Source organism: Eulemur rufifrons, chromosome 2, assembly GCF_041146395.1.
Source record: "Eulemur rufifrons isolate Redbay chromosome 2, OSU_ERuf_1, whole genome shotgun sequence".
In the NCBI taxonomy this organism is placed as follows: Eukaryota; Metazoa; Chordata; class Mammalia; order Primates; family Lemuridae; genus Eulemur; species Eulemur rufifrons.
This window is the reverse complement of record NC_090984.1, coordinates 50,130,258-50,156,328: the sequence shown is the minus strand read 5'-3', so window position 1 is coordinate 50,156,328 and position 26,071 is coordinate 50,130,258. Positions and strand designations below refer to the sequence as shown.

Genomic DNA, 26,071 nt, shown 5'->3' with positions numbered 1-26,071 from the left:
TTTGTGATAATAATTCAGGCTCTGAGGACAGGATTGCTGCTCTCCAGGATTTCAAAATGTAATGGATAAACAGATGAATAAAAGTACTGGAAGGTATGTGGAATACTAATCGGAAGAAAAACTGGAGGAGAATTTCTATTTCCTATAGTATTATTAAATCTCACTTTTAAAATTAAAAAAAAAAGGCTAAAAATGTTCAAATTGTAACAAATCCTAATATATGTAGAAAATAACAAAAATGACCCTTCCAATATTTTTTGGTTTTACTACAGGAAAAAAAGCCTTGACCCATTACACAAAGCATATAATTCTACCTATTCAGCCTTCATTAGTCTAGACTACAGTAGCCAACACCTATTACTGGTCCTTTACTTTTTGACTCTGTTAAATATATACAATTGTATATAAGAGAAAAAACTTCTTTTGCCCCAATTCTTCTATGTATACTTCAAAAAAATTCTTCACATAGAAGAAAATGTACAATTATGTGATTGCCTACATCAATAGGTAGAAAGAAAGAAAGAAAGAAAGCTCATAATGGTACTCACTCTCATCAATGGCAGATTTGTTTTCGGCATGGCTCTCAATGTCCTTGGAAAACCATTCATTAAATTCCTCATGTGAATCAAATAATGTTGGCATAATGAAATGCAGCAGAGCCCAGAGCTGGAAACAAAGAAAAAACAAAATAGGTGTAAGGCAATAAAATGACAGTTTGCAAGGATATATTAGGAGAGAAAAAGTGAGAGAAAGTTGAAGGTGTCTATGTATGTATGTGTGTAGACACAGTGTGAGAGAGAGAAAGTGAATTGAGTACAAGCACATGCCTCATCAAGCAACTTTAATTCTATTAGATGTTGTAATTATTTTTCAATTAATTTCAAGTTAAAAGCTTGAAAGTGCAAGTCCTGCTCAGATTTTATAGTGGTATAGTTTAAAAGATCTTATTTTTTTTTTTTTTTTTTTTTTTTGAGACAGAGTCTCACTTTGTTGCCCAGGCTAGTGTGAGTGCCGTGGCGTCAGCCTAGCTCACAGCAACCTCAAACTCCTGGGCTCAAACGATCCTCCTGCCTCAGCCTCCCAAGTAGCTGGGACTATAGGCATGCGCCACTATGCCCGGCTAATTTTTCTATATATATATTTTTAGTTGTCCATATAATTTCTTTCTATTTTTAGTAGAGACGGGGTCTCGCTCTTGCTCAGGCTGGTCTCGAACTCCTGACCTTGAGCGATCCACCCGCCTCGGCCTCCCAGAGTGCTAGGATTACAGGCGTGAGCCACCGCGCCCGGCCAAGATCTTATTTTTAAAATCCATTCCACAACTGAATACAGTCTGAGGTAGTATAACTTGTTACTAATAACACTACACCAAAGGTCAGAAAATTATGGCCTGTAAGGTCAAGTCTGGTCTACTACCTATTTTTGTAAATAAAGTTTTATTAAAACATAGCCATGCACTAGCACTCTGGGAGGTCGAGGCAGGTTTGAGGTCAGGAGTTCGAGACCAGCCTGAGCAAGAGCGAGACCCCCATCTCTACTAACAATAGAAATAAATTATCTGGCCAACTAAAAATATATATAAAAAAAATTAGCTGGGCATGGTGGCGCATGCCTGCAGTCCCAGCTACTCGGAAGGCTGAGGCAGTAGGATCGCTTAAGTTCAGGAGTTTGAGGTTGCTGTGAGCTAGGCTGACGCCACGGCACTCACTCTAGCCCGGGCAACACAGAGAGACTCTGTCTCAAAAAAAAAAAAAAAAAAAAAAAAGAACAACAACAAAAAATCCAACCAACCAACCATAGCAATGCTTATTCATTTGTCATCTACGGCTTCTTTCACATTACATAGGCAAAGTTGAATAGCTGCAACAGTGACTGTATGGCCTACAAAGTCTGGAATATTTACTATCTGGTGCTTTATAGAAAGCATCTTGACCCTTATTCTAGATGACTAAGCTTCCTAAAGAAAAAATTTTATTATAACTTGTCTCACTGTTAAATAATATTACTGTTTAACTCTAGCATAAAAACAATTCTGCATTAGATGGATAACATTTCCTAATGAGGTCACTATTTACATAAAGGAATAAAATAATTCACTGGCCTTATGTCAGAGAGTAAGAAAATAGGAATGATGCCTAAAAGATGCCTTAGGGCAAGTTATAGTCAAATTCTTCCTTTTACATGGGGACTATAATTTATAGAGAGGAGTAACACTCCAGGGGGACACAGGTAGAGAATTCTATGCTTTGCTGGAACCATTCTGTTTTATGAAGACATAAACCTGGGACCTAGACTAGTGCCTACCTCTGCCATGGTGTTCTGAATGGGGGTCCCAGTTAGCAAAAGTCGATTCCGACACTGGAACTGTAAAAGGATCTTCCAACGAACACTGTTTAATAAAATAAGTTACAAATTCCATGTTAGCAATAAATTTTCCTTTAATTACTCTATTGACTCCAGATTTCTAGAAATGTTTTCCAAAAAAGTAACACTCAGAACCTAGTACTCCATCACATACACAACTGAAAAAGATTATTCAACAAAGCTGATAATAGAAAATTTCAAGGGAATTGACTCTTCTATACCAAAAACATGATATTAGGGCTTAGAAAAAATAGCCCTCGAATAGGCAAAGTAGGATCATTTCTGGCTTCATAAACTCTTCTGTTATCTTTGGTCAGTTTTGTTGATATAAGTCATTTAATTAGAAGTTACTTATTTGTAGTATTTATACTACAGTAAAATTATTAATCTGTGCACTTCCAGTGTGAGTGTGGAGGAAGCAATGGAGGAAGAGGGGATATGAGAAGAAAATATAAAATTAGTCTTCATTGCTCCTGGCCACAGGCATATCCTCCTTTAAGAGTGCAATATGAAATAACGCTATTGAGAGGATGGAAAGTTCCATGGAAAATACCATCGAGCCACTTAACACAGACCTCTAAGAAAGTTCTTTGGCCTCACCAAGAGGTAATAAAAATGCATCAAACCTGAGGTTTAATACCACCAAGTAACATTTTATATTCAGTTTGGGATGTCAAAGGTATTGAAATACTTTAAACATGTAACTTAAGATAAAAAAATTCTTGGAGAACTAATAACCTTTCAGGGACTGAGACAATTTACATAAAGAACCTAGAAATCACATAATGTAACATTTTACTTCCTACTTAGCATTCCCATTTAAAATAACCTCTTAAAGAAAGGGAAGAGACCCCTTCCTCTATAGAAATTTTCCTTGAAGAAAAACAACCTGTTAAAATGTCATTAATTATTAAATAGGGAGATAAAAGTTTATATAAAGCTTTGTATTCTGTATATTAATATTTGTGTCCCATGAAAAAATATAAAAGGGAATTTTTGCCTTCTGCTCAGTTACATGGCTGATGCAGAAACCATGTCGTGCCATGTTCTTTGATCTCATTCATTCATATATAGGAATGACCCAATCCATTGAGTTTGGTTTCTACTGCTCATATTACCTGGAACTACTCTTGAGCGCCTGAGCCTCATCCAGTACCATGTATTGCCACTTGACCCGCTGGAAATACTTTACATCCTGCACCACCAGCTGGTAGCTAGTGATAACCACATGGAAGGGAGCATCCTGAGTGTAGAGGGTCTTCTGTAAATTAAATATAAGAGGGTGTGAAAGGAATATCTAACAATTCATAATAGGGTAATGAAGTATGGACTATATTTTCTAGGGCCTGGATATTTAAGACAGCCCTGAAAATGTGTTTCTCCCATGTGGTAGGGAGATGTGCAATAAGTGAACCATAACTGTTTTTAAAACAGTCACTTTTATCACAAACTATGCTAAAAACTGGTCTTCAACTTATTAAAGAAAAAAGTAATTACTTAATCTTGGACTTCAAGTCCAGCTGATTGCTTATAACATGAAAAGTATATTATCAGAAAAAACGGACAGTTGCTCAGTATCCAGAAATATATAATACATAAGATTTTGTCCACAAGAAGTTATTCAAATCAATCAGAGAAATGATGACTGTATGTATGTACGTTTGCAGTAAGCAGAAAGTTACCTGACTCCAAAACCTCCTGATGACTTTTCTATCATGAGGATTTCCCCAATATGGTAGCACCTGGAAAAAGGGCCAACACATACATTATTTTCTATCAATAATCTTAAGATTATCATCACAAATATGTTATTTAGAATGATTTAAAATAGAATGAGTATAGGAGTTCCTCTGCTGTCAATGGTGGACTAGGTGGTTTAACCAATCCTTATGTAGACCAAATAGAAACATGTACACGATACATTTGTTTGAAGGCATCAGAGAACTACTATCCAGTAGAGAATTATGGAGCCAAGAAAGAAAAAAAGGAATCCCAGACAGGTAAGCCTACTATACTTTCCCATAATTACCTCTAGAATTTTTCCTATACAATGTCCAGCGTACAATTTTAAAAAATATGGAAGACCATATCACAAGACTGAAAACCAACACAAAGGACAAATAACAGAAAAAAAAAAAACCCAGAGGAGATCCACACAATGAAGATATAAAAAAACAGACTTTTAAAAAATGCTGATTTAATTTGTTCATAGACAAAATTGAGAACATCAGTCGTGTATTATAAAAGAACCAAGGGGAATTTTTAGAACTTAAAAATTCAATAGATGGGTTTAATGACAGATTAGATGTAGGTGACAAGGAAATTAGTGAACTGGATGATAGGACAGAAGAAAATATCCAGAATAAAGCACTGGAGAAACACAAGAATGCAAAATGCAACACTTTTAGCCAGATGGAAGCATAAATATGTAGGAAGAAATGAAGATCAGGAAAAACAGTGAGTATGTAATATGAATAAATCAATAAATGTAAAATGTATAAATAATGTCTCGTGGGATTTAAAATATATAAAAAATCAATAGCATGTAAGTCTAGAGAAAAGGGATGTAGTTAAAGTATACTGAGGCCCTTGTACTACCTAGGAAATAACAACAGTATTGATTTATATTACTTTTTTAAAAGTTAAGAATGCTTGTTGTGTTCTCCAGGTTATCTGCTAAAGAATAAAATGAATATATAACTAGTGCTATGGTTTGGATGAGTCCTCTCAAAGTTTGTGTGTTGGAAACTTAATACCCAAAGTAACAATGTTGAGAGGTATGACCATTAAGAAGTGATAAAGTCATGAGGGCACAGCCCTCATGAATGGATAAATGTCAGTATCACAGGAGTGGGTTACTACTAAAGGATAAGGCTAGCCCCTCCTTCCCCCACCACACATGCACCACCCTACCCCTCTTTGTACTCTCTTGCTCTTCCACACCTTTTGACATGGGATGACATAGCAAGACGGCCCTCATGAGATGAGAGCCCCTAAACCTTGGACTTCCCACTCTCTGGAACTCTACGAAATAAATCTCCTTTTTTAATAAATCACCAATCTCAGGTATTCTGTTATAGCAGCACAAAAAAAGACTAGCACAACTAGCAAGCTAAGAGAGGGGGAAAAGTAATAAAATTTAATCAATCCAAAAGGACGTAAGAAAAGAGAAGAAAAATTGAACAGGTGAAACATGTAAAAAACAATCAGCAAAGCAGTAGATTTAAACTCAATATATCAATAATTACATTAAGAGCAGAGCTGGGCGTGGTAGCTCATGCCTGTAATCCTAGCACTTTGGGAGCTGAGCTGGGAGGAACCCTTGAGCCCAGGAGTGTGAGATGAGCCTGAGCAACACAGCAAGATCCTATCTCTATAAAAAATAAAGAAATCAGCCAGGCATGGTGATGTTTGCTATAGTCCCAGTTCCTTAGGAGCCTGAGGCAGGAGGATCACTTCAGCCCAGGAGTTTGAAGCTGCAGTGAGCTATGATGACACCACTATACCCTACCCAAACAAAAGAACAAGATCCTGTCTCAAAAAAAAAAAAACCCAAAATACACAAATATTCTAAACAAAAGACATGAAACATACTTTAAATGTAGAAAACAGAAAAAAAAGGGAAATGAACAAATCTATAATCATGGTAAATTTTAACATACCTCTCTAAGTCAGTGATAGAATAGACAAAAAAAAAAAAAAATCACTACAGATACAGAAGAGCTGAACAAGCCAACAAACTTGACCTAATCAAAACACACATAATATCGTGCTGAACAACCGCAGAATACCTATAATTTTCAAACACACAGGGAACATACAAAAACTGACCATATGCTAGGCCATAAAAACAAGATTCAACAAATTTCAAAGCATTAAAATCACAAAAACTATGTTCTCTTACCAGAATGGATTTCAGGTATAAATTAATAATTTAAAAAAAAAGCACCTGGAAAATCCTCTGTTGTTTGAAAATTAAGAACCATACTTTTAAATAAACAATGAATCAAAGAAAAACTTGCAATAGAAGTTAGAGATTATTTTAAACTGAAAGATAATGAATATGTAACACATCAGAACTCTGGATGGCTAATGTCACAGAAAGCAATTAATTCCTTTAAATGCACACATTTTAAAAGCTGAAAATCAATACTCTAAACTCCATCTCAAAGCATTAGAAAACTAAAAAAGCTTAAAAAGAAAGTGGAAAAGAATAATAGAGAAGAAAATGATATAAAAAACATATAGAATAACCGATTTCAGGAATAAAAATTGGTACCGTAACTATTAAAATAACATAAATCTCATTTTATGGGGAAAAAGAAGGAAGTCAGAAGAAACAAAGAAGTTAGAGGCACTAATCACAGCAGAACCATGAAGAATATTACTCAGATACCTGACAATAAAATGAATTTTCAGATGTTATCGTCTAAGATATAACTGTCTTTGAATATAATCTAACTACACACCTGAGCAGAGTCCACATCTATGTTCTATAGGGAAGTGAATACATTTCTGACAACATAAAAAAAAAACAACTGCAATTGAAACAATAAATTAGCTACAGCAGAGGCCAGCAAACCTTATCTGTAAAGATTCTAGGCTTTGCAGTCCACACAGTCTCCATCACAACTCAACTCTGCTATTGTACTGCAAATGAGCCATAAGTAATACCTAAATAAAACTGTGGCTGTGTTCTAATATGTATGTATTTCAATTTCATATATCACATCTTAAGAAATATTCTTTTTAAATCAATAATTTAAAAATGTAAACACTATTCTTAGCTTACAGACCATACAAAAAAAAAGTGGAAGATTCCTAAGTAGAATTATGACCTACCAATCCACTCAAACGTACACACCCAAAAGAAGTGAAAAGAGGACATGTATTCAAACAAAAGACTGAACACAAATGTTCATAGCAGTACTATTCACAACAGCAAAAAGTATCAACCAATGAATGGATAAACAAAATGTGATATATACATATAATAGAATATTATTTAGCCATTAAAAGGAATAAAGCACTGACATATGCTACCACATGGGTAAACCTCAAAAACTTTGTACTAAGGAAGTCAGAATAAAAGGCCACATATTGTATGATTCTATTTATATGAAATGTCCAGAATAAAAAAATCCAGTGCCAAAAAACAGATTTGTGGTTGCCAGAGGCTATAGGCAGAGGGGAATAGGGAGTGACTGTTTAATGGGTAGGGAGTTTCCATTTAGGGTAGTGAAAAAGTTCTGGAAAGAGATAGCAGTGATGGTTGCACAACATTTTGAATTTATTTAACGCTGCTATACCATACACTTTAAGACAGTTAAAATGGGGCCAGGTGCACTGGCTCACACCTGTAATCCTAGCACTTCCAAGCCTGGTATTGCTTGGGCTCAGGAGTTCGATCAGCCTGAGCAAGAGCGAGACCCCATTTCTATTAAAAATAGAAAAGACTGCTGGGAGTAGTGGCACATGCCTGTAATACCAGCTACTTGGGAAGCTGAGGCAGGAGGATCGCTTGAGCCCAGGAGTTTGAGGTTGCAGTAAGCTAGGCTAATGCCACTACACTCTAGCCCAGGAGACAGAGCGAGACTCTGTCTCAAAAAAAAAAAAAAAAACCCAAAAAACAAAAACAGGCCGGGTGCAGTGGCTCACGCCTGTAATCCTAGCACTCTGGGAGGCCGAGGTGGGTGGAACGTTTGAGCTCAGGAGTTCGAGACCAGCCTGAGCAAGAGCGAGACCCCATCTCTACTAAAAATAGAAAGAAATTATATAGACAGCTAAAAAATATATATATAGAAAAAATTAGCCGGGCATGGTGGCACATGCCTGTAGTCCCAGCTACTTGGGACGCTGAGACAGGAGGATCCCTTGAGCTCAGGAGTTTGAGGTTGCTGTGAGCTAGGCTGATGCCACGGCACTCACTCTAGCCTGGGCAACAGAGTGAGACTCTGTCTCAAAAAAAAAAAAAAAAAAAAAAAAAAAAAAAAACAGTAAAAATGGTAAATTTTAGGTTATGTGTATTTTATCACAATAAAAAATATTTGGGGCAATAGAAAAAAAAAATCAAAGAGGTGGCAACCAGAATTGGCCTACAGGCCATATTTTACTAATCCCTAAACCAGACTTTCAAAAAGAAGCTCAACATACAAATTAAAGCTTAGTGTCAGGCATAGGTATAAAATCAAAGGGGAGATACCAACCACACTAGTAGTACCATATTGCCATCTATCAGCCAGTGGAGGAACTATCGAAAACTTAAGTGGTTTGATAAAAATTTTTTATAAGGCTTTTTATTTTTCAACATCCTGATTGTTCAACATGTACCGAACATTATATGAAAAAAAAGATGAAGAAAAAGATGGTAGTCTCCATATTCCATATGGCAAACAATTCAAGAATATTCGATAAATTATCATAGAATGATCTCATCATCTTCTTAGATGAAAATGAGTCAGCCAAGTTAAAAGCTATATACCTAATATGTCTTGTAAACAGTTTCTATATATACAATTCAGCCACAAAGATAGAACAACAGCCATAAAGCTGCCCCCAAGTGGGAAATTCCAGATAATTTCCTATTCCTTACAAAGCATAAGCCTCCCATCTCCACCGTACTGCTCCAGGCCCTTTAAACTATATCAAACTGTTATGTAGACCCAAAATTAGAGAGATCATGTCAACAGCTCTTGATAAGTATTTCATAAAATCCTCCTGACCATGCCCCTTTAGGGACAGAAGACATAATTACCCCATTTTCCACCCTTTTAAATTGCAAACAATGTACTAAATCCTACCCATTCTTTTTTATTAATACATCCCTACAACTTTCTATCATTAAACCCTTGTTTAAATCTTGTCCATGTCTTGCCCAACCCGAGACAACATACTTCCCTGCTGATCACTTCCTACCTCCAACTCAATTCTTTCTCTCAAATTAGTTAAATCAACTTTCACATTATTTATTTTAAACATTATAAGCTGGACGAAGACCAAAGATCAGCCTTTACAGTAAAAAAAAAAAAAATGAATTATTTATGAATAGATTTGAAGGGAGGAAACAACATCATAAATTACAGGATATGTGTCCTAATGATATGATTTGTCAAAATCTATGTTAAACCAAACAAGGTAGACATGTTCTATCACGGCAGTCTGACCAGAAGTGTCAATTCACATTGCTAAATGTAAAATATCATCTCTTATTGCTCCCATCAATAACTTTTATAGTGAATATATGCAAGGTAATTGAGTCACAAGGCTTATTTTAAACAGCAACAGATTTTTTTGTTGGGCTGATTTTTACCTTAAATTTAGGGACAAATCTTGTAAACTCCTGGTGCCAATTGTTAAGTGTAGAAGCAGGTGAAATTATTAAGAAAGGTCCCCAAATGTTCTCTCTCTGTAACAGAAAAACTGGGTCAGCCAACTGTAGAAAAACTGAAGATATTTAATATTAATTATTAATGAAAAGAGCAGTTTAAGAATAGGAAACACATTATAACAAGAGAAATAGTGCCTAGTTCCCAAATCTGCACAGTAAATAATAATATCCTATATTAATAATAACAACATAAGCAAGGATATAGCTTGAGAAAAAAAACACCAAGCAATTACTACCCTTTCTGGCCTCTTATAGGTCCTAATTTATATCATTCACAAAGCATTTACGACACAGTGTTTTAATTTTCTTATTTAATTCTCACAATACTCACTTTATGCTCACTTTACAGAAGAAGAAACTAAGCCTCAGAGAGTTAAAGTGAACTGACTGGAAAAGAGATTAAGTGAATTGCCCAAGTTTATGTTGCAAGTAAGGACAGAGTTCAGATGTGAATCAAGGTCTTCTAACTACAGTGTCCGTGCCACTACACTGGTAATCAATACGGAGTGGGAGGGAGTTTATCAAACCACACATACTCAAAATAGTCCTAGCCCTCTTGAAAACCAAGAAGTTATACTATACTACCCCCTTGTAAAAAGCCTTGAGGGCAAGGATTAAGTGCTACTATCTTGATATGCCACAGAGTGTAGGGAGCATAGTGCTTTGTAAGTAGCTAATTCTCAATAGAAAATGACCCTAAATTCTGAAAAGAGGAAGATAGAAAAACTGCATCTACCTACCTCAGCCAGATGGGCCAGAAGGGCAATGCTCTGTACTGTTTTACCAAGGCCCATTTCATCCGCAAGAATGCCATTAATACCCTGAAAAATAAAATACATGCTCATTACCTCATGTGTTTTATCACACAGGGTTCAACCTAATGCCAAAAGTAACTATCCAGGGTAACAGACTTGTTCAAACAAATGTGATTAGAAACCAGGCCCAGTGGCTCACACCTGTAATCCTAGGACTTTGGGAGGCTGAGGTGGGAGGATTACTTGAGGCCAGGAGTTCTAGATCAGCATGGACAACATAGTAAAACCCCATCTCTACAAAAAATTTAAAAATTAGCCAGGTGTGTTGGCACAAGCCTGTAGTCCTAGCTACTCAGGATGCTGAGGTAGCAGGATTGCCTGAGCCCAGGAGTTTGAGATTGCAATGAGCTATGATGATACTGCTGCACTTTAGCCTGGGTGACAGAATGAAATCCTGTCTCAAAAAAATTAAAAATAAATAAATAAATAAATAAAAATAAAGCTTTCTAAAGGGCTGAAATATAAAACACTATCTTGTACTCATTTCACAATTACATAGAACTGATGACTTCAGGAAAACAATAAATGGAGAGAATTAGTAAGGTAGCAAAAGTCAGAAAGCTAAAATTCACCTGTTCATAGAGATTGGCCAACCAATTCATGCCTTTCAGCTGATAACCTTTCAATTTGCCATTAAAAATTGTGGGCTGTGGAATATCCTCACCAGCCCGGATAGATGGATTTGCTAGGCTATAACTCTCCCCAAACCCAGTGCCAGACTTGTTTGCAGCCCGTAGGGCAGCTGCTCGACTTTCTTTTGCATCTTCATCAAATGACCTTGTCTGGAAAATTTTAAAAAGTAGAAGAAAAATATAAGAGGAAAAAATATGAAATGCAAATAAAATTCATAGTAACAACATTATCTATCTATCCTGTGCTAAGAAAAATAACTGAAACAAAATTTCTGACAAAATAATCTGAAATATAACATGATATATATAAAACATTATCATAAAGTATATTACTCATTTAATTAATATAACAATTACATTAGGAATATAATATTTTTAATGAACATCCACTAAGCCATATTACAACATTATTAGCTTCAAGGAACTTGTCAAAGATTTGATATAAAATTTGTTTGGTTACGGGTGGTTGGGGGAAGGTTGTTCCACTTCTATCCTTGACTTGGACCCTGTCAAAGTTAAATAGAGTCTCCTATGCAGAAAATTGCATTTTCTTTACTTAGTTCAACCTAACTGCAATTTCGTTCTGATTTTATTAAACATCACTATATCATGAATAACACAGAGCAAGTTATCACTAAAGTGAAAGAAAATAATAAATTAGCAGTTTTTTCCAAGTATGATACAGCTTTCTCAATAAACCAAGAGTATGGTTGGTCTTTTTCACTAAATAACCACAATACATTTCATACTATATTACCCCTGATTACTCAAGAGGAAAAAAAATACACAAACTATTCTAACTTTAAATCAACACACTCCTAAAACTTAGGCAAGTGAATGCCAGTTTTTCTGCCTTTCCTCAAGTATTCCTACTACTCTAGACAGGACTCTATACACATAGTCACACACATACACAAGCTGGCCAGTGCCTTTATTAAAACTGAAAATATGACTAAGACTAAAGGAAGACCACCTAAGTAAAGGATTGTGAGGTATTTCCAGGGCCAATTACACGATACCTTTTCATTTTTAATACTTACCCGAGCTTGGTGAATATGGTAAGCATTTTCAGCATTCTTCAGGGCCTGGGCTTTGAAATGGTTACTATCTGAAAAGGAAAACTTGTAGATTATCATACTTCATCAATTAATCTCCTTCAAAGATGCAATTCACACAACATGTGTGGACCGCTAATTCCCTCATTCTACTTATCCCTAAGCTCACAGAAGGTGGGGGAAGAGAAAGGCTAAATTCTTAGACGTAAGGAGCTAGAAGTGCAATGGAGGCAGAGGGCTACCATGGTCTTCAGTGGCCAAAGTTGGCTCACAAAAACCACCTTAGGTCCACTATCTCTCAGCCCTGGGGTTTCTTCTTTGATTTGATGCCAACTGGCAGGAAAAGCAAGACACTGATTCAAATTTTCATTATGTTTATGCTGGGTGAAACTATTTAAACAGAATACAGACAGACGTGTAACTCCCAGGATACTCTAAAACACATCCACTCTTATTTCTAGCTCAACATGATCTGAATCACTACTCTCTGTGAAATTCCTTTCAAATGTCACCCCAATTCCTTCCTCCCCTTTCAGTCACGAAAATACCAAAACTGAACAGTCTCTTTCTCATGATTGTGTAACCAAGAATCTTGTTATACGAAAAATTATTTTTCTCTGATCAAAAATGTTTGCTGAATTCAATTAAATACCTTTTATTTCTACTAACAAATCACAACAAATAAAATTTCCAAATTTGCAAGATCACATAACCATACCCTTTCCTTTTTAAAAATTCTTCAGTAAGTTATTTTATAGGCTTGTTTTATAGAAACACACACTTTTCTAACTCCAATACAATAAATCTCCCTTTTCTGATCAATATTACCAATGAAACAGGGTAATACTTGCAAGAATTAATAATGTATGTAACATTATATTTGAAAAATCCGGGTATCAACTTCCTCTAGCTCCTAATTCAGGACTCACCATAATCCTCCTGTGTGATGTTAACTACCACCCCTCCACCAATGTCAATTTGTCTCTGGGTAGAACTGTCTTCCAGTTTCCTTAGGATTTCTTCCTGAATACCATCGTGACCAATGTCTCGTTTGCGACTCATGAAATGGGCATACAATTCTGTCTGGGTGATTAAGAAGTTGAGTTTTCGCTGTTGCCTCTTCGCCTAAAGGGGGGAAAAGTTGAAAATGGAAATAGGGACAAATCATCAATTACATTCAAGAAGTCAGCAGAATTCACCAAACCTTTATATAGTTTGCATACAAGCCCTTTACAAATCCTTAACTTTTATAAAGGCAAAAATTGCTAATGAACAATTTTATTTTAGTAAAGTCAGTGGCACTAAAAGCAATGAATAACTTTCATTCATAGTATAATAATAGCCTGTGTTTTGCTCTCCTTTACACTATGAATCTTTTCTCCATTACTTACTCGCTATATTATTTTATATAGTGGCACTGAGACATGAATTAAATTCAAACAATACATTCTGTTTTATAACCTTGGTGGCAGATACATGTGTATGGCCTTACTATTTTTAAAAAGGTAAACATGTCAAAAACTTGTTATCTATCACTGAAAGTCAAAATAAGTGGCAAAGAGCTATACATTATACAGTATTTCAATATAACATCATATGAGATTAAGAGGCCAAAGGAAGAAAACACTCTCCCCAAAACAATCTACAGTTCATCTGTGATTATAACAGCTACAAAACATGAATAAAGACTGATTATGTGTGTGCAAACATTTTTTTTTAATGTGAGAAAGCTAAATTAAAATTGTCTCTGAAATAAGCAGGTAAAAAAATAATCACTGTGTCACTAAATAAAATTATTCCCAAGATAAACAATAAAATAAATAAACAAAATAATCCAAAAGGCCAAATTATATGGAATATAGCACACACTATAAATACCAAATTAAAGTCATTGTTTTGAATAACTATTTTAGAATAAAATATATATGAAGTATACTTGATTTATCCTTGATCTACCTCTCCACAGGAAAAATAATAAAATAAGGAACACAGTAAAAAAAAAAAAAAAAAGGACAAAAGTCCAAAACTACTTTACAAACTAGTAAGCTACATAAAATTACGCTTTCTCTTTAAGGCTTTATAGCACTTGAGCCAGATTCTATTAGAAGAAAATCTGAGAGAGAACGAGAGAAAATTGAAGTTTTTCTCTTTTTGTTTCTTTAAACACATAATGTGACATGTTAAGTTTTTCTCTTAATGGATGTTCACAAGTTAAAGCTGAAGTGCTACCAAGAAAAACTTTCTAAAGCAAAACAATTAAGAAAATGAATAACATTTCCTTTCATCTTAAAGTAGTTAACTGCCACATGTTTAAATGAACAATGTAAATTTTTTCTTTTTAATTTTTTTTAGAGATGGGATCTCATTCTTACACAGGCTGGTCTTAAACTCCTGAGCTAAAGCAATACTCCTGCCTTGGCCTCCCAGAATGCTAGGATTACTTACAGGTGTGAGCCACCGCACCCGGCCTGACCAATGTAAATTAAGGGAACAACAAAAGTACAGCAAAGTTTTATTTCTCTCTCTTTTTTTTAAGACAGAGTCTCACTCTGTTGCCCAGGCTAGAGTGCCATGGCATCATCCTAGCTGAAAGCAACCTCAAACTCCTAGGCTCAAGCTATCCTCCTGCCTCAGCCTCCCGAGTAGTTCGGACTACAGGTGCGTGCCATCATGCCCAGCTAATTTTGTTTGTTTGTTTCTATTTCTGCCCAGTTAATTTTTTCTACTTTTAGTAGAGACAGGGTCTCGCTCTTGCTCAGGCTGGTCTCAAACTCCTAACCTCAAGCGATCCTCCCACCTCAGCCTCCCAGATTTCTAGGATTACAGGTGTGAGCCACCATGCCCAGCCAGAAAAGTTTTATTTCAAAAGTTAAAAGAAAGACACACAAATCAGCATAACCACAGAAGAAATTCCTATCAATTAGCTATCAACAAAATTGAGAGAATCTAGGTCTCACAAATCTAGATTATAAGGCAAGCCACTTAAAAATTTAAAATTCTTGGGGAAGGGGTGAGAAAGAAAAAGAAAAAGAAAAAAATAAAATTTCCAAATGCCTCTAAACTCAGTGAGTTAAATAGTCCCAACAGCATCAAATGTTTACACTAATTCAGTAATACATTTATTTTATGTGCAAAGATACAAGTCACTCAAGAGACTTAAGAGAACTGAGCAAAATCCGTATTTATCCTCAAAGCCATGATAAAGAAGGGAAGATCAAGAGTTTACAAGGGGCTCCAAAGCTGTACTTTGACAAAAGTTACTATACCTATATCTGAAAGAAAACATCATCCAAACCACTGATTCCCTTCTTGCTTTAAACTTCCACTTTCCTTCCATTTTTCTTAACTATTTTACAAATGGCAACATACTGACTTTGCCCTCTTGTTCCCTCCTCTTGCTTCCCTCAACAATATACACAACCTAGATCAGCTGACATCAGGTTTAGCAATGGTAGTAGCTGCAAATTAAAACAGTAAAGTAGGTGGGGGGTGGGTTTCAGAAAACTAGTGTAATCATCCACTGTCCCTGTCTGGCTCTAAATTTGGGATCTAGCCCTTAATACCCAACAAATCAAAACTACAGGCCAGGTGCAGTGGCTCATGCCTATAATTCTAGCACTCTGGGAGGTTGAGGCAGGAGGACTGCTTGAGCTCCAGAGTTTAAGACCAGCCTGAGCAAGCGTGAGACCCCATCTCTACTAAAAATAGAAAAAAAATTGCTGGCCAACTAAAAATAGAAAAAATTAGCTGGGAGTGGTGGTATGCAACTGTAGTCCCAGCTACTCGGGAGCCTGAGGCAGGAGGATCGCTTGAGCCCAGGAGTTTGAAGTTGCTGTGAACTAGGTTGACAACACTGCACTCTAGCCCGAGCAACAGAGCAAGACTCTGTCACAAAAAACAAAACAAAACTATAGCCAGCATCTGGAAACAAGCCAAGATGAACTATAAAATGCTTTCTTTTTCTTTTACTCATGCGTTGTTGTTGAAGAATAAGGCTGCAGAGAATAGAGGAAGACAGCATAGAAGAAAGGAGGCAAAGGTCAGCAGGACGGCCTTACTGAAAGCATAAAACCAGAATTAGTTTACTGGAGTAAAATCTCTACCTTCAAGTTAAGTCAAAAAATTTTTTTGACAGTTTCATTGGTTAGATGTACAATTTTCAAATTGCAAACCAATCGCTTGATATGGCTGTAGTAATTAGGGTTTTCAAAATTTTATGCTGTTGTCTTACCTCCCGCATTTCCTCATCCAACTTCCGCTGTTCCAAAGCTTCCTTTTCTGCACGTTTGCGGTGCTCCTTCTCCACCTTCTCATATTTCTTCCAGTACAGAAGCATCTCCTTGGTGAGGCGGCGGGCACGAGGCAAGGTCTCCTTACAGTTTTTCTGGGCCTGCAAGGCAGCTCGACGCACCTCCTTCATGCACTGGTGGGCAAGCTGCAAACAACATCATCATCACAACAGGGCAGACCCAATACCAGAGGATGGTTCTCCAGGGACTCTACATCATTCCTTAATCTGTTTGGTACAAATAGTAATCCCATGGCCACATCTCTTTCTCTCCCAACTTGATTAACGTCCCTGTATAGTAATGTGACCCAGACCCTGCAGTAATATCAGGGATAAGAAATCTATCCACATCTATCACTTTAGAAGATGAAACAAAACATAATGACTAAGAAGGCCCTAAAATGTGCTAGGAAGTTACAAAGTGTTATCACACACATTAATGATAATGGCTATCACCACTTATTATATGTTCAGCACCATTTTAACATATATTAATCTAATTTATTCCTCACAGAAACCCTATGAAGTTGCTATTACCACAATCCTCATTTTATAAATGAGAAAAGTGATTTAATAACTAGTGCAGGGAAACACAACTAGTAACTTTACCTCCTCTGATCCTCAAAACAACTCTTAAAGGAAGTTGTGTTATTTCCTTCTAAAGGAAGAAATTCACAGCATCATTTCTTAGAGAATAGATATTCTAGCAAAACATGAAATGGAAAATTTAAAACTACAATTTTACCTTTCGGCTATTGGTGAGAAACAGGTTACGAGCTGAAGCTTTCTGCTTGTTGGCCTAAAATATTTAAAATAATATTTCATTTAGGATTAATTTTTGAAATAACATTATATAGACTGACATTGTCTTTTATTCAATTCCTAGAGGGTAGAGAAAATAAAATGTCAAAATGAAAAACAAAAGAAAATGTCAAGCCAGGCATATACGTAAGATTAAAGTCATCCAGATGTACTGTCTCAGCATTACGCATAAGGCTACTAAAGAAGCATTAAGAAGAATAAGCTAGTATTGCAGTTGTCTTAAATAGAACTTTCTGCATACTTTTGGAAAGAATTTAAGTTATATATAAGGCTTTAAGTGGACTAGGAAAATGTGACACACCCAAACCTTAGCACCATCCTGATTAAAACATGCTGCTTTCCAGGGCCAATCTACAAAGCTGACAGAACAGAGCACTCAGATACAGGAATCATTAGGAGAAATTTGGTAAAAGAGTTTCCCAGGTTGTGATTCTAGACCCATCTCCAGCCAGGGCCTCCTGTCACTATTAATCAATTTCTGCCACCACTTAAGCTTCAGTTCCAATAAAAAATTCAAAGGCAGACCTAACACAAGAGGACCCAGCAGCCTACAACCCATTCTCCAGCTATTTGTGTCCTCCACTCAAGTGTTTAAAAAAAAAAAAAAAAAAAAAAAAAAGATCAATAAAGAAATCTCACTTCTCATCACGGCTATTTGACATGGGAGAAGACAAAGAAGAGGCAGAGTAGAGTGGCTCTCTATTAAAGAGCCATCTTCCTGACACTGAAGAAACAAGAGATTCAAAGATACACATAGGGTGTGAAAGCCATTTCTATGTTTCCACCTCAGATTGTCTACTTAGGGAAACTTCTGAGCCTTTTATCAAAAATTTCCTTGAATTCTTAAGTAGCTATTGTCACTTTAAAGCCAAGAACCACAAATATTCCTACTAAAAGTCAATTCTTATCATTGAAAGGGCATCATCAGAAGCCTCGTCATCAGGTACTAAACAGGTTTTCCCATATTTACCATCAAGAATGCTCATATATAAACTTCCTCTCCAGAAATATTTCTTAACTGCTACGGAAAAAAACTTTAATTTTACAGTAGCAAACTACCACCCCAATAAGGCACCAAAGATAATATCAACATTAGGACAGATACACCATATGTGTCATCAGATGCAATGTATCTAGTAGAACACATCACTCCTGTGGTAATCCTGCCAAAAATGCATAGTCTAAATCTAATCATGACGAAACATCAGACAAACCCAAATTTAGAAACATTCTACGAAATAACAGGCATCATGCTTTTCAAAGATAACAATGTCATAAAAGACAAAGGCTGAGGAACTATTTCAGATTAAACAAGATTAAACAGACTTGACAAATAAATGCAACATGTAGTCTTAGGCTGGATCCTGGATTGAATCAGAAAGAAAAAAAGCTATAAGGGACATTACTGAGACAACTGATGAAATTTTAATATGAACTATGGATCAGATAATGGTATTATGTCACTATTAAATTTCTAATCTTTATAACTGCTCTATACTCTCTATATAAGAGAATGTCCTTTTCCTTAGGAAATACACACTCAAGTACTAGGAGTAAGTGTAGCACAAAGTCTCTAACCCTAAAAATGGTTGAGGAAAAAAAAGGTATGTATGTATATAACAAAAGTCAATGAGGGCTGGGTATGGTGGCACGTGCCTGTAATCTGAGCAATTTCGGAGGCCAAGGTGGGAGAATCACTTGAGGTCAAGAGTTCAAGACCAGCCTGAGCCAAGAGCGAGACACCATCTCTACCAAAAATATTAACAGAAAAAATTAGCCAGGCATGGTGGGGTGTGCCTATAGTACCAGCTACTCAGGAGGATGAGGCAGGAGGATGACTTGAGCCCAGGATTTTGAGGTTGCAATGAGCTTTGACAATGCCACCATACCTTTGCCAGGGTGACAAAGCAAGACTGTTTCCGAAAAAAAAAAAGTTAATGAGGCAATCATTTGCTAAATATAAGTAAAGTATATATGGCATATCCTTGCCATATATTTAGAATTTTTTTTTTTTTTTGAGACAGAGTTTCACTCTGTTGCCCAAGCTAGAGTGCCATGGCATCAGCCTAGCTCACAGCAACCTCAAACTTCTGGGCTCAAGCAATCTTTCTGCCTCCGCCTCCCAAGTAGCTGGGACTACAGGCATGCGCCACCATGCCCAGCTAATTTTTCTATATATTTTTAGTTGTCCAGCTAATCTCTTTCTATTTTTGGTAGAGACGGGGTCTCGCTCTTGCTCAGGCTGGTCTCAAACTCTTGACCTCGAGCGATCCTCCTGCTTCGGCCTCCCAGAGTGCTAGGATTACAGGCGTGAGCCACCATGCCCAGTCTAGAATTTTTTTTAAGAGACAAGATCACGCTATGTTGCCCAGGCTGTACTCAAACTGCTGGACTCAAGCAATCCTCCTGCCTCAGCCTCCCAAATAGCTGGGACTACAGGTGTATGACCCTGTGCCAGGCTTAAACTAACTTTAGACTTATAGAAAAATTGCAAACACAGTACAGAGTTCTTGTAAATCTCTTCTCTTGCTTCCCTAATTTCAACATCTTACACTAACCATAGTATAATTATTAGGAAAAGGAAATTAACATTGGTACAACATCAACTAAAGGTCTTATTTGACTGTCAACAATTTTTCCACTGACATTCTTTTACTGTTCCAGAATCTTAGGCAGGATACTACATTGCATTTGGCTGGTTTTCTCCTTAGTCTCTTTAGGTCTATAGTATTTCCTCCATCTTTCTCTTTCATGTCCTTGACACTTTTGAGGAGTACCCCTCAGTTATTCTGTAGAATGTCCCCCAACTGGAGATTTTCTGGTTTTTTCATGATAGAATAAGGTTATGCATTTCTGGCAAGAGTACCACAGAAATGATGTGTTCTCAGTGCATCGCATCAAAGAGTTAATGACATTAAAATGTATATTAGTGATGCTTCCTTTGATCACTTGGTTAAGGTGCTTTCTGTCAATTTTCACCACTACCATTACTATCTTTCCTTTCGTGCTAATACATTTGCTGGAGTAAATGCTTTGAGTCCATGCAAATCCTGTTTCTCCTCTAACTTTTGCCCTCTAATTCATCAGTGGATCTAGTCTCCAACAACTATTACTCGGTGTTTGCCTAATGATGATTCTCTATTTTCTTCTTTTCTTCTACACTTATTAATTGGAATTCTACTGTTAAAAAAAAAAGATATTCTTCTACCTCACCTATTTACTTATTCAATTATTTATTTATAACAGTATAGATTCATGAATATTTCTTTTATTCTAAAGGCTGAAGTCCAATACAATTGAGCAACAATTTGTTGCTCAAATTGTTCTACCTTTGGCCATTAGGAACTCCTTCAGGTTGGCCTCTGTGTTCCTTTGACAATCCCCTATCTTTATTTGAGCACTTCCTTACTCTCTGACACCACAAGATGTTTCACGCCAGGGAAACCTGGTTCCTCTCACTGGTGAATAAACATTGGAAACCAAGATCTAGGCAAAAGTATCCTCATGGCTTCTAGGGTATCGTTGCTTCTAGGCTCTCACACTCCTCGAACTCTACAGGCACACATTACCATACCCAGCTAATATTTTTATCTTTTGTAGAAACAGGGTCTTACTATGTTTTTCAGGTTCGTCCCAAACTCCTGGCCTTGAGTGATCCTCTATCTCAGCCTCCCAAAGTGTTAGGATTATAGGCATGAGCTACTGCACCCAGCTGATGTGCATTTTTCACAACTTCAAGACTGTGGCAACCCTGCATCAGGCAAGTCTATTGGTGTCATTTTTTCAACAGCATGTGCTCACTTAGTGTCTCTGTGCCAGCCTTGTTAGCAATAAGGTATTTTTAAATTAAAATATATATATTGATTTTGTAGACATAATGCTATTGCACACTTAATAGACCACATTATAGTGTTAACATAACTTTAGTATGCACTAGGAAACCAATAAAATTTGCGTGAATCACTTTATTGTAATGGTCTGGAACTGAATCTGCAATATATCTGGAGCATACTTACACAAAAAGACTCCCTCTTCATTCCTGTGACCCTGTTCCCATTTTTCTCATTCTTTTATTTTTAATACCTTTCCAATCACTTTAATTTTTAGGTTCATCTTCTTAAATTTCTTTTGCATGAATAAGCAGATATTTTATGTATTTTCTTATATTCCCTTTTTTCTTACATGAAGGATAACATAAATGCTCGTTTATGCTTAGCTTTTTTTCACTTAACAGTATATCCTAGAAATTAATCCACATCAGTTCAAAGAAAGTCTTCCTTCTTTTTAACAGCTGTGTCATACTCCACTGTGTAGCTCTAGCATAGTTTCATTCAAGCACTCTCCCACGCATGGCCATTTAGGTTGTTTCCATTCTTTTGCAATTACGAATAATGCTATAATGAATAACCTTATGTACATGTATTTTTATACTCTTGGAGGTTTATTTTCAGGGTAGATTCATAGAATCAGGAGTATTGAGTCAAAAGCTAAGTGCATATGTTTATCAGGAGGTATTGTCAACTTTCCAACCAGCAATGTATAAGAGTGCCTGTTTCCCCACGGCCTCTTTAACAGAACATTGTTGATATATTTTTACATTTTTGCCAGTTTGATAGGTGACAAAGAGTATCTACGTGTTATTTTAATTTGTGGCATATCACTTAAAGACTCTAAACCTTTTTCCTATGTTTCAGGGCCATTTTTATAACTTTCTTTGTGAATTGTCTATTCCTGTCTTTTTTCCATCTGCCCACTGAATGAATATGTGATCCTTTGTTTCTCCATTTTTTAAGGGTTCTTTATATATTAATATTAGATAACAGCCCTTTGACTGTGGCATACAATGTAAATAATTTCTCCTAATTTACCTGTGATCTTTTGAATTTTTCTTCATGAAAAAATTCATTTTTATATAGTCTAATTTATCAGTATTTTCTTTTATTTCTGCTAGACACTGAGTCATAACTAGAAACTCTTTTCTTATACAAAGTTTACATGGGAATGCAATCACATTTTCTTCTAGTATTTTTATGGTTTCATTTTTTTTTACATTGAGATCCCTAATCCATATGGAATATATGTGTGAGATACAGATCTAATTTTATCTTTTTCCAAAAAACATTCCAAAGAATGTTTTTCCGAATTGCTACCCAGTTTTCCCAGCACCACTCCACTAGTTTGTTCTACGGGTCTAATTTCCTTATTCATCTGCTAGTACCTATCACATTTTTAAATTATTGAGGTTTTGGGGGTTTTTGGGGGGGGGGGGGTTGTGTTTTTTTGAGACAAGGTATCACCCAAGCTGAAGTGCAGTGGCGTGATCATAGCTTGCTCACTGTATCCTTGTACTCTGGACTCAAGTGGTCCTCCCACCTTGGCCTCTCAATGTGCTGGGATTACAAACGTGACCAACTGTGCACAAACTGTAGCATGTTTTAATGTTTGGTAGGGCTTTTTCAATTCTTCCCTAGCTACTCTTGCATACTGACTTAAGCCATATGGACTTCAGTATCAGCTTGTGTAAAGTCATAAAATATCATAATTATGAAATATCTAATTTATAATGAAATATCCTGCTCATATCAGCATTAAATATAATTCATCATTAAGGGCATGATACAAACAATTGGTGAATCTTAGTAAAGGGTATGTGAACATTCTTTGCACTATTCTTGTAACTTTTAATTTTGAAATTGTATCAAAATGAAATGTTGCCGGGCGCGGTGGCTCACGCCTGTAATCCTAGCTCTCTGGGAGGCCGAGGCGGGTGGATCGCTTGAGGTCAGGAGTTCGAGACCAGCCTGAGCAAGAGCGAGACCCCGTCTCTACTAAAAATAGAAAGAAATTATACGGACAACTAAAAATCTATATAGAAAAAAAAAATTAGCCGGGCATAGTGGCGCATGCCTGTAGTCCCAGCTACTCGGGAGGCTGAGGCAGTAGGATCGCTTAAGCCGAGGAGTCTGAGGTTGCTGTGAGCTAAGCTGACGCCACGGCACTCACTCTAGCCTGGGCAACAAAGTGAGACTCTGTCGCAACAACAACAACAACAAAAAAAAAAAAAAATGAAATGTTAGCAAAACCAAACAAAAAGAGTAAAAAGAATGTTTATACATATTTCTTTTAAATCATTCACATTTATTTCTAGTGCCTGTAATTATCTGCAACTTTCAAGTCTTTATAAATTCTGTAAGAAACATATCATCTCTTTTTTACTTTAGTTTTCTCTATTATCACCTATCAATCTGCTGTCAAATCTCTACTGCTATTTTTAAGAAAACTGCATTCCTTCCTCTAAGAGGTTTCCTTCCATTTTTCTGGCCAAGGAGCATCAGACGATAACTCTCTTGTGAATTCTGACCAAATTCTAGAAAAAATAGTTAATAAAAGAGAGTACTGCTCAGAATTCTCTTAATTCCAACAGATTAGTTTCCTTTCTGAATCCCTATTTGTATATGTATCTAGCTGTCATAGCTCCTCCTTAGAGGATAAGGAGAGAAAATATTATCCACATCCCCCTCTACTGAAGCCATTCACTTACCTTTGGGAGTTCCTTTTTCACAATGCTGAGCCATACTTTCCTGCGACGAGCATTAAGCTGCTCAATGGATAAGTGCTTTTTCTTGGTGCCAGGGGGAGGTGCATCATGAGAAAACTTGGCAAAGACTTTGGTCTGGTGGTGATGACGACGAGGGGATTCTTCAGAGGAAAGTTCTTCATCTCTTCTTCTTTTTTTCTTCACTTTTTTCAACTTGGCTGCAAAGGAAACAGATGGTAATGAAGTTGTATTTCTCCCCTACCACGGGAGATAGTCACAAAGCAATTTTATCATTTTTAGAAAATTGAAGGTTCTTTCCTTATTCCACCTGAGACTGGCAACATTTATCCCTTTATCTAATCAGGCCCATGAATATTCCAAGAGGAAGATCTAACCAACCTAGAAAAGAACACTGGACATCTCCTGTTTACATGAAAGAGAAATACAGAATAAAACCTGAGTACCCAATTTCTTTTGAACTCAACAGTAGGAAAGGAGGTTTATGAAGGACCACAGGCTCAAGTAATAGTCACAAGATTAATATGTATTCAACTACACTGTACATCTAAAGCCTTAGAGCTTAGTCAGGTGTTCCCCCTCCCCTATACCATTTCTTACTCTCTAATCCTACCTGGTCTTTAACAAAGCACTAATAATCCTGAAGATAATCTCTATTTTGCTGTGTTTTTTTGTAATTGTTTTGAATCAACTAATATGTACTGTACAAAAACAAAAATCTGGCCAGGCATGGTGGCTCATGTCTATAATCCTAGCACCCTGGAAGGCCTGGAGGATTGCTTGAGCTCAGGAGTCAAGACCAGCCTGAGCAAGAGTGACACCCCATCTCTACTAAAAATAGAAAAATTAGCCAGGCGTCATGGCATGCACATGTAGTCCCAGCTACTCAGGATACTGAGGCAAGAGGATCGCCTAGGAGTTGGAGGCTGCAGTGAACTATGATAACGTCACTGCACTCTACCCAGGGCGACAGAGTGAGATCCTATCTCCCACCAAAAAAAAAAAAAAAAATCCTGGTGAGAAGGTAGCTTGCAAAAAAAATAAATAACAATAAAAAATAGTTATAAGAACGAAATCTTATTTCTACCTGGTGGCTATATAAAGTGGCTTAAAAAAAAGTATTGATATGACACTAAGAATTGCAGGAGAAAAATCATTCATGAAACAAAAACTTAATTTGGGTTGGTGGGAAGGTATGGAGGATGAAAAAAACACAGAGATAAACAATGAACAAGTGGGAAAAAGTGAAGAAGACCAAAAAGTGCCTTTCTGAGTAGAGTTCATACTTCCAGAGGAATAAAATATGCCTTACATAGATAGTTTAAAATTTTCCCATCATGTTTTCTTCCTGATTTCCAGCTGCTCTGAACTCAGCAAGAGAGGAAAGGACATTTCCTGGCAAGTATGCAAACAAACACCACAGATGATCACCAGAAGGTGATCTATTTTAAATCACCTCTAACAGCAGCAACTATAACTTATTCCTAACACATTGAGTTACTTTTCATACTTTCCTGTGCATAACCAATTTTCTCCTATCTCAGAATATTTTCAACATTTGCAGAGCATGTAGAAGAAAAAAGAAATAAAATAATTTGCCGAAACATTTAGCTAGGAATCTGTGGTTCTCAAGTCTTTCCAATCCTAGAAAAGACCATAACCCAAATATGAAATGAAGTTAATAACACAGCCAGCCCTTCATATCCGTGGGTTCTGCATCCATGGATTCAACCAAGACAGGATAAGAAATATTTGGGGGAAAAAAATGAATAGTTGTATCTGTACTAAATACGCACAGATTTTTATCATTATTCCCTAAACAATACAGTATAACTACTTACACAGCATTTACATTTTATTAGGTATTTTAAGTAATCTAGACATGATTTAAAGTATATGACAGGACGTGCACAGGTTGTATGCAAATACTACACCATTTAATATAAGGGACTTGAGCATCCCTGGATTTTGATATCTGCTGGGGGTGGGCCTTGAACCAATCCCCCATGGATACCAAGGGACAACTGTACTTACTACTAATTAGAAAGGGGAGACTAGGGTTTTTGAGATAAAGCAAATTTCTACCATAGGGATTATACATAAAGTCCAAACATACTTGCAAGCCACACACAATTCTGAAACTAAGAAAGAA

The 26,071-nt window shown here is 36.5% G+C and overlaps 1 protein-coding gene across 1 annotated transcript in view; it reads right to left on the bottom strand.

The window, feature by feature from the left end:
* Window positions 1-26,071, bottom strand: part of INO80 (INO80 complex ATPase subunit) — a 120,666-nt gene that overhangs the window by 69,010 nt on the left and 25,585 nt on the right. The window contains exons 7-18 of the mRNA XM_069484573.1: window positions 23,905-24,119; window positions 17,287-17,340; window positions 16,485-16,688; window positions 13,183-13,378; window positions 12,239-12,306; window positions 11,139-11,348; window positions 10,492-10,572; window positions 9,674-9,769; window positions 4,047-4,106; window positions 3,483-3,625; window positions 2,305-2,389; window positions 549-666 (exon numbers count right to left, since the gene is read on the bottom strand). Coding sequence (XP_069340674.1) covers window positions 549-666; window positions 2,305-2,389; window positions 3,483-3,625; window positions 4,047-4,106; window positions 9,674-9,769; window positions 10,492-10,572; window positions 11,139-11,348; window positions 12,239-12,306; window positions 13,183-13,378; window positions 16,485-16,688; window positions 17,287-17,340; window positions 23,905-24,119 — 1,530 coding nt within the window. The remainder of the gene's footprint in view (window positions 1-548; window positions 667-2,304; window positions 2,390-3,482; window positions 3,626-4,046; window positions 4,107-9,673; window positions 9,770-10,491; window positions 10,573-11,138; window positions 11,349-12,238; window positions 12,307-13,182; window positions 13,379-16,484; window positions 16,689-17,286; window positions 17,341-23,904; window positions 24,120-26,071) is intronic.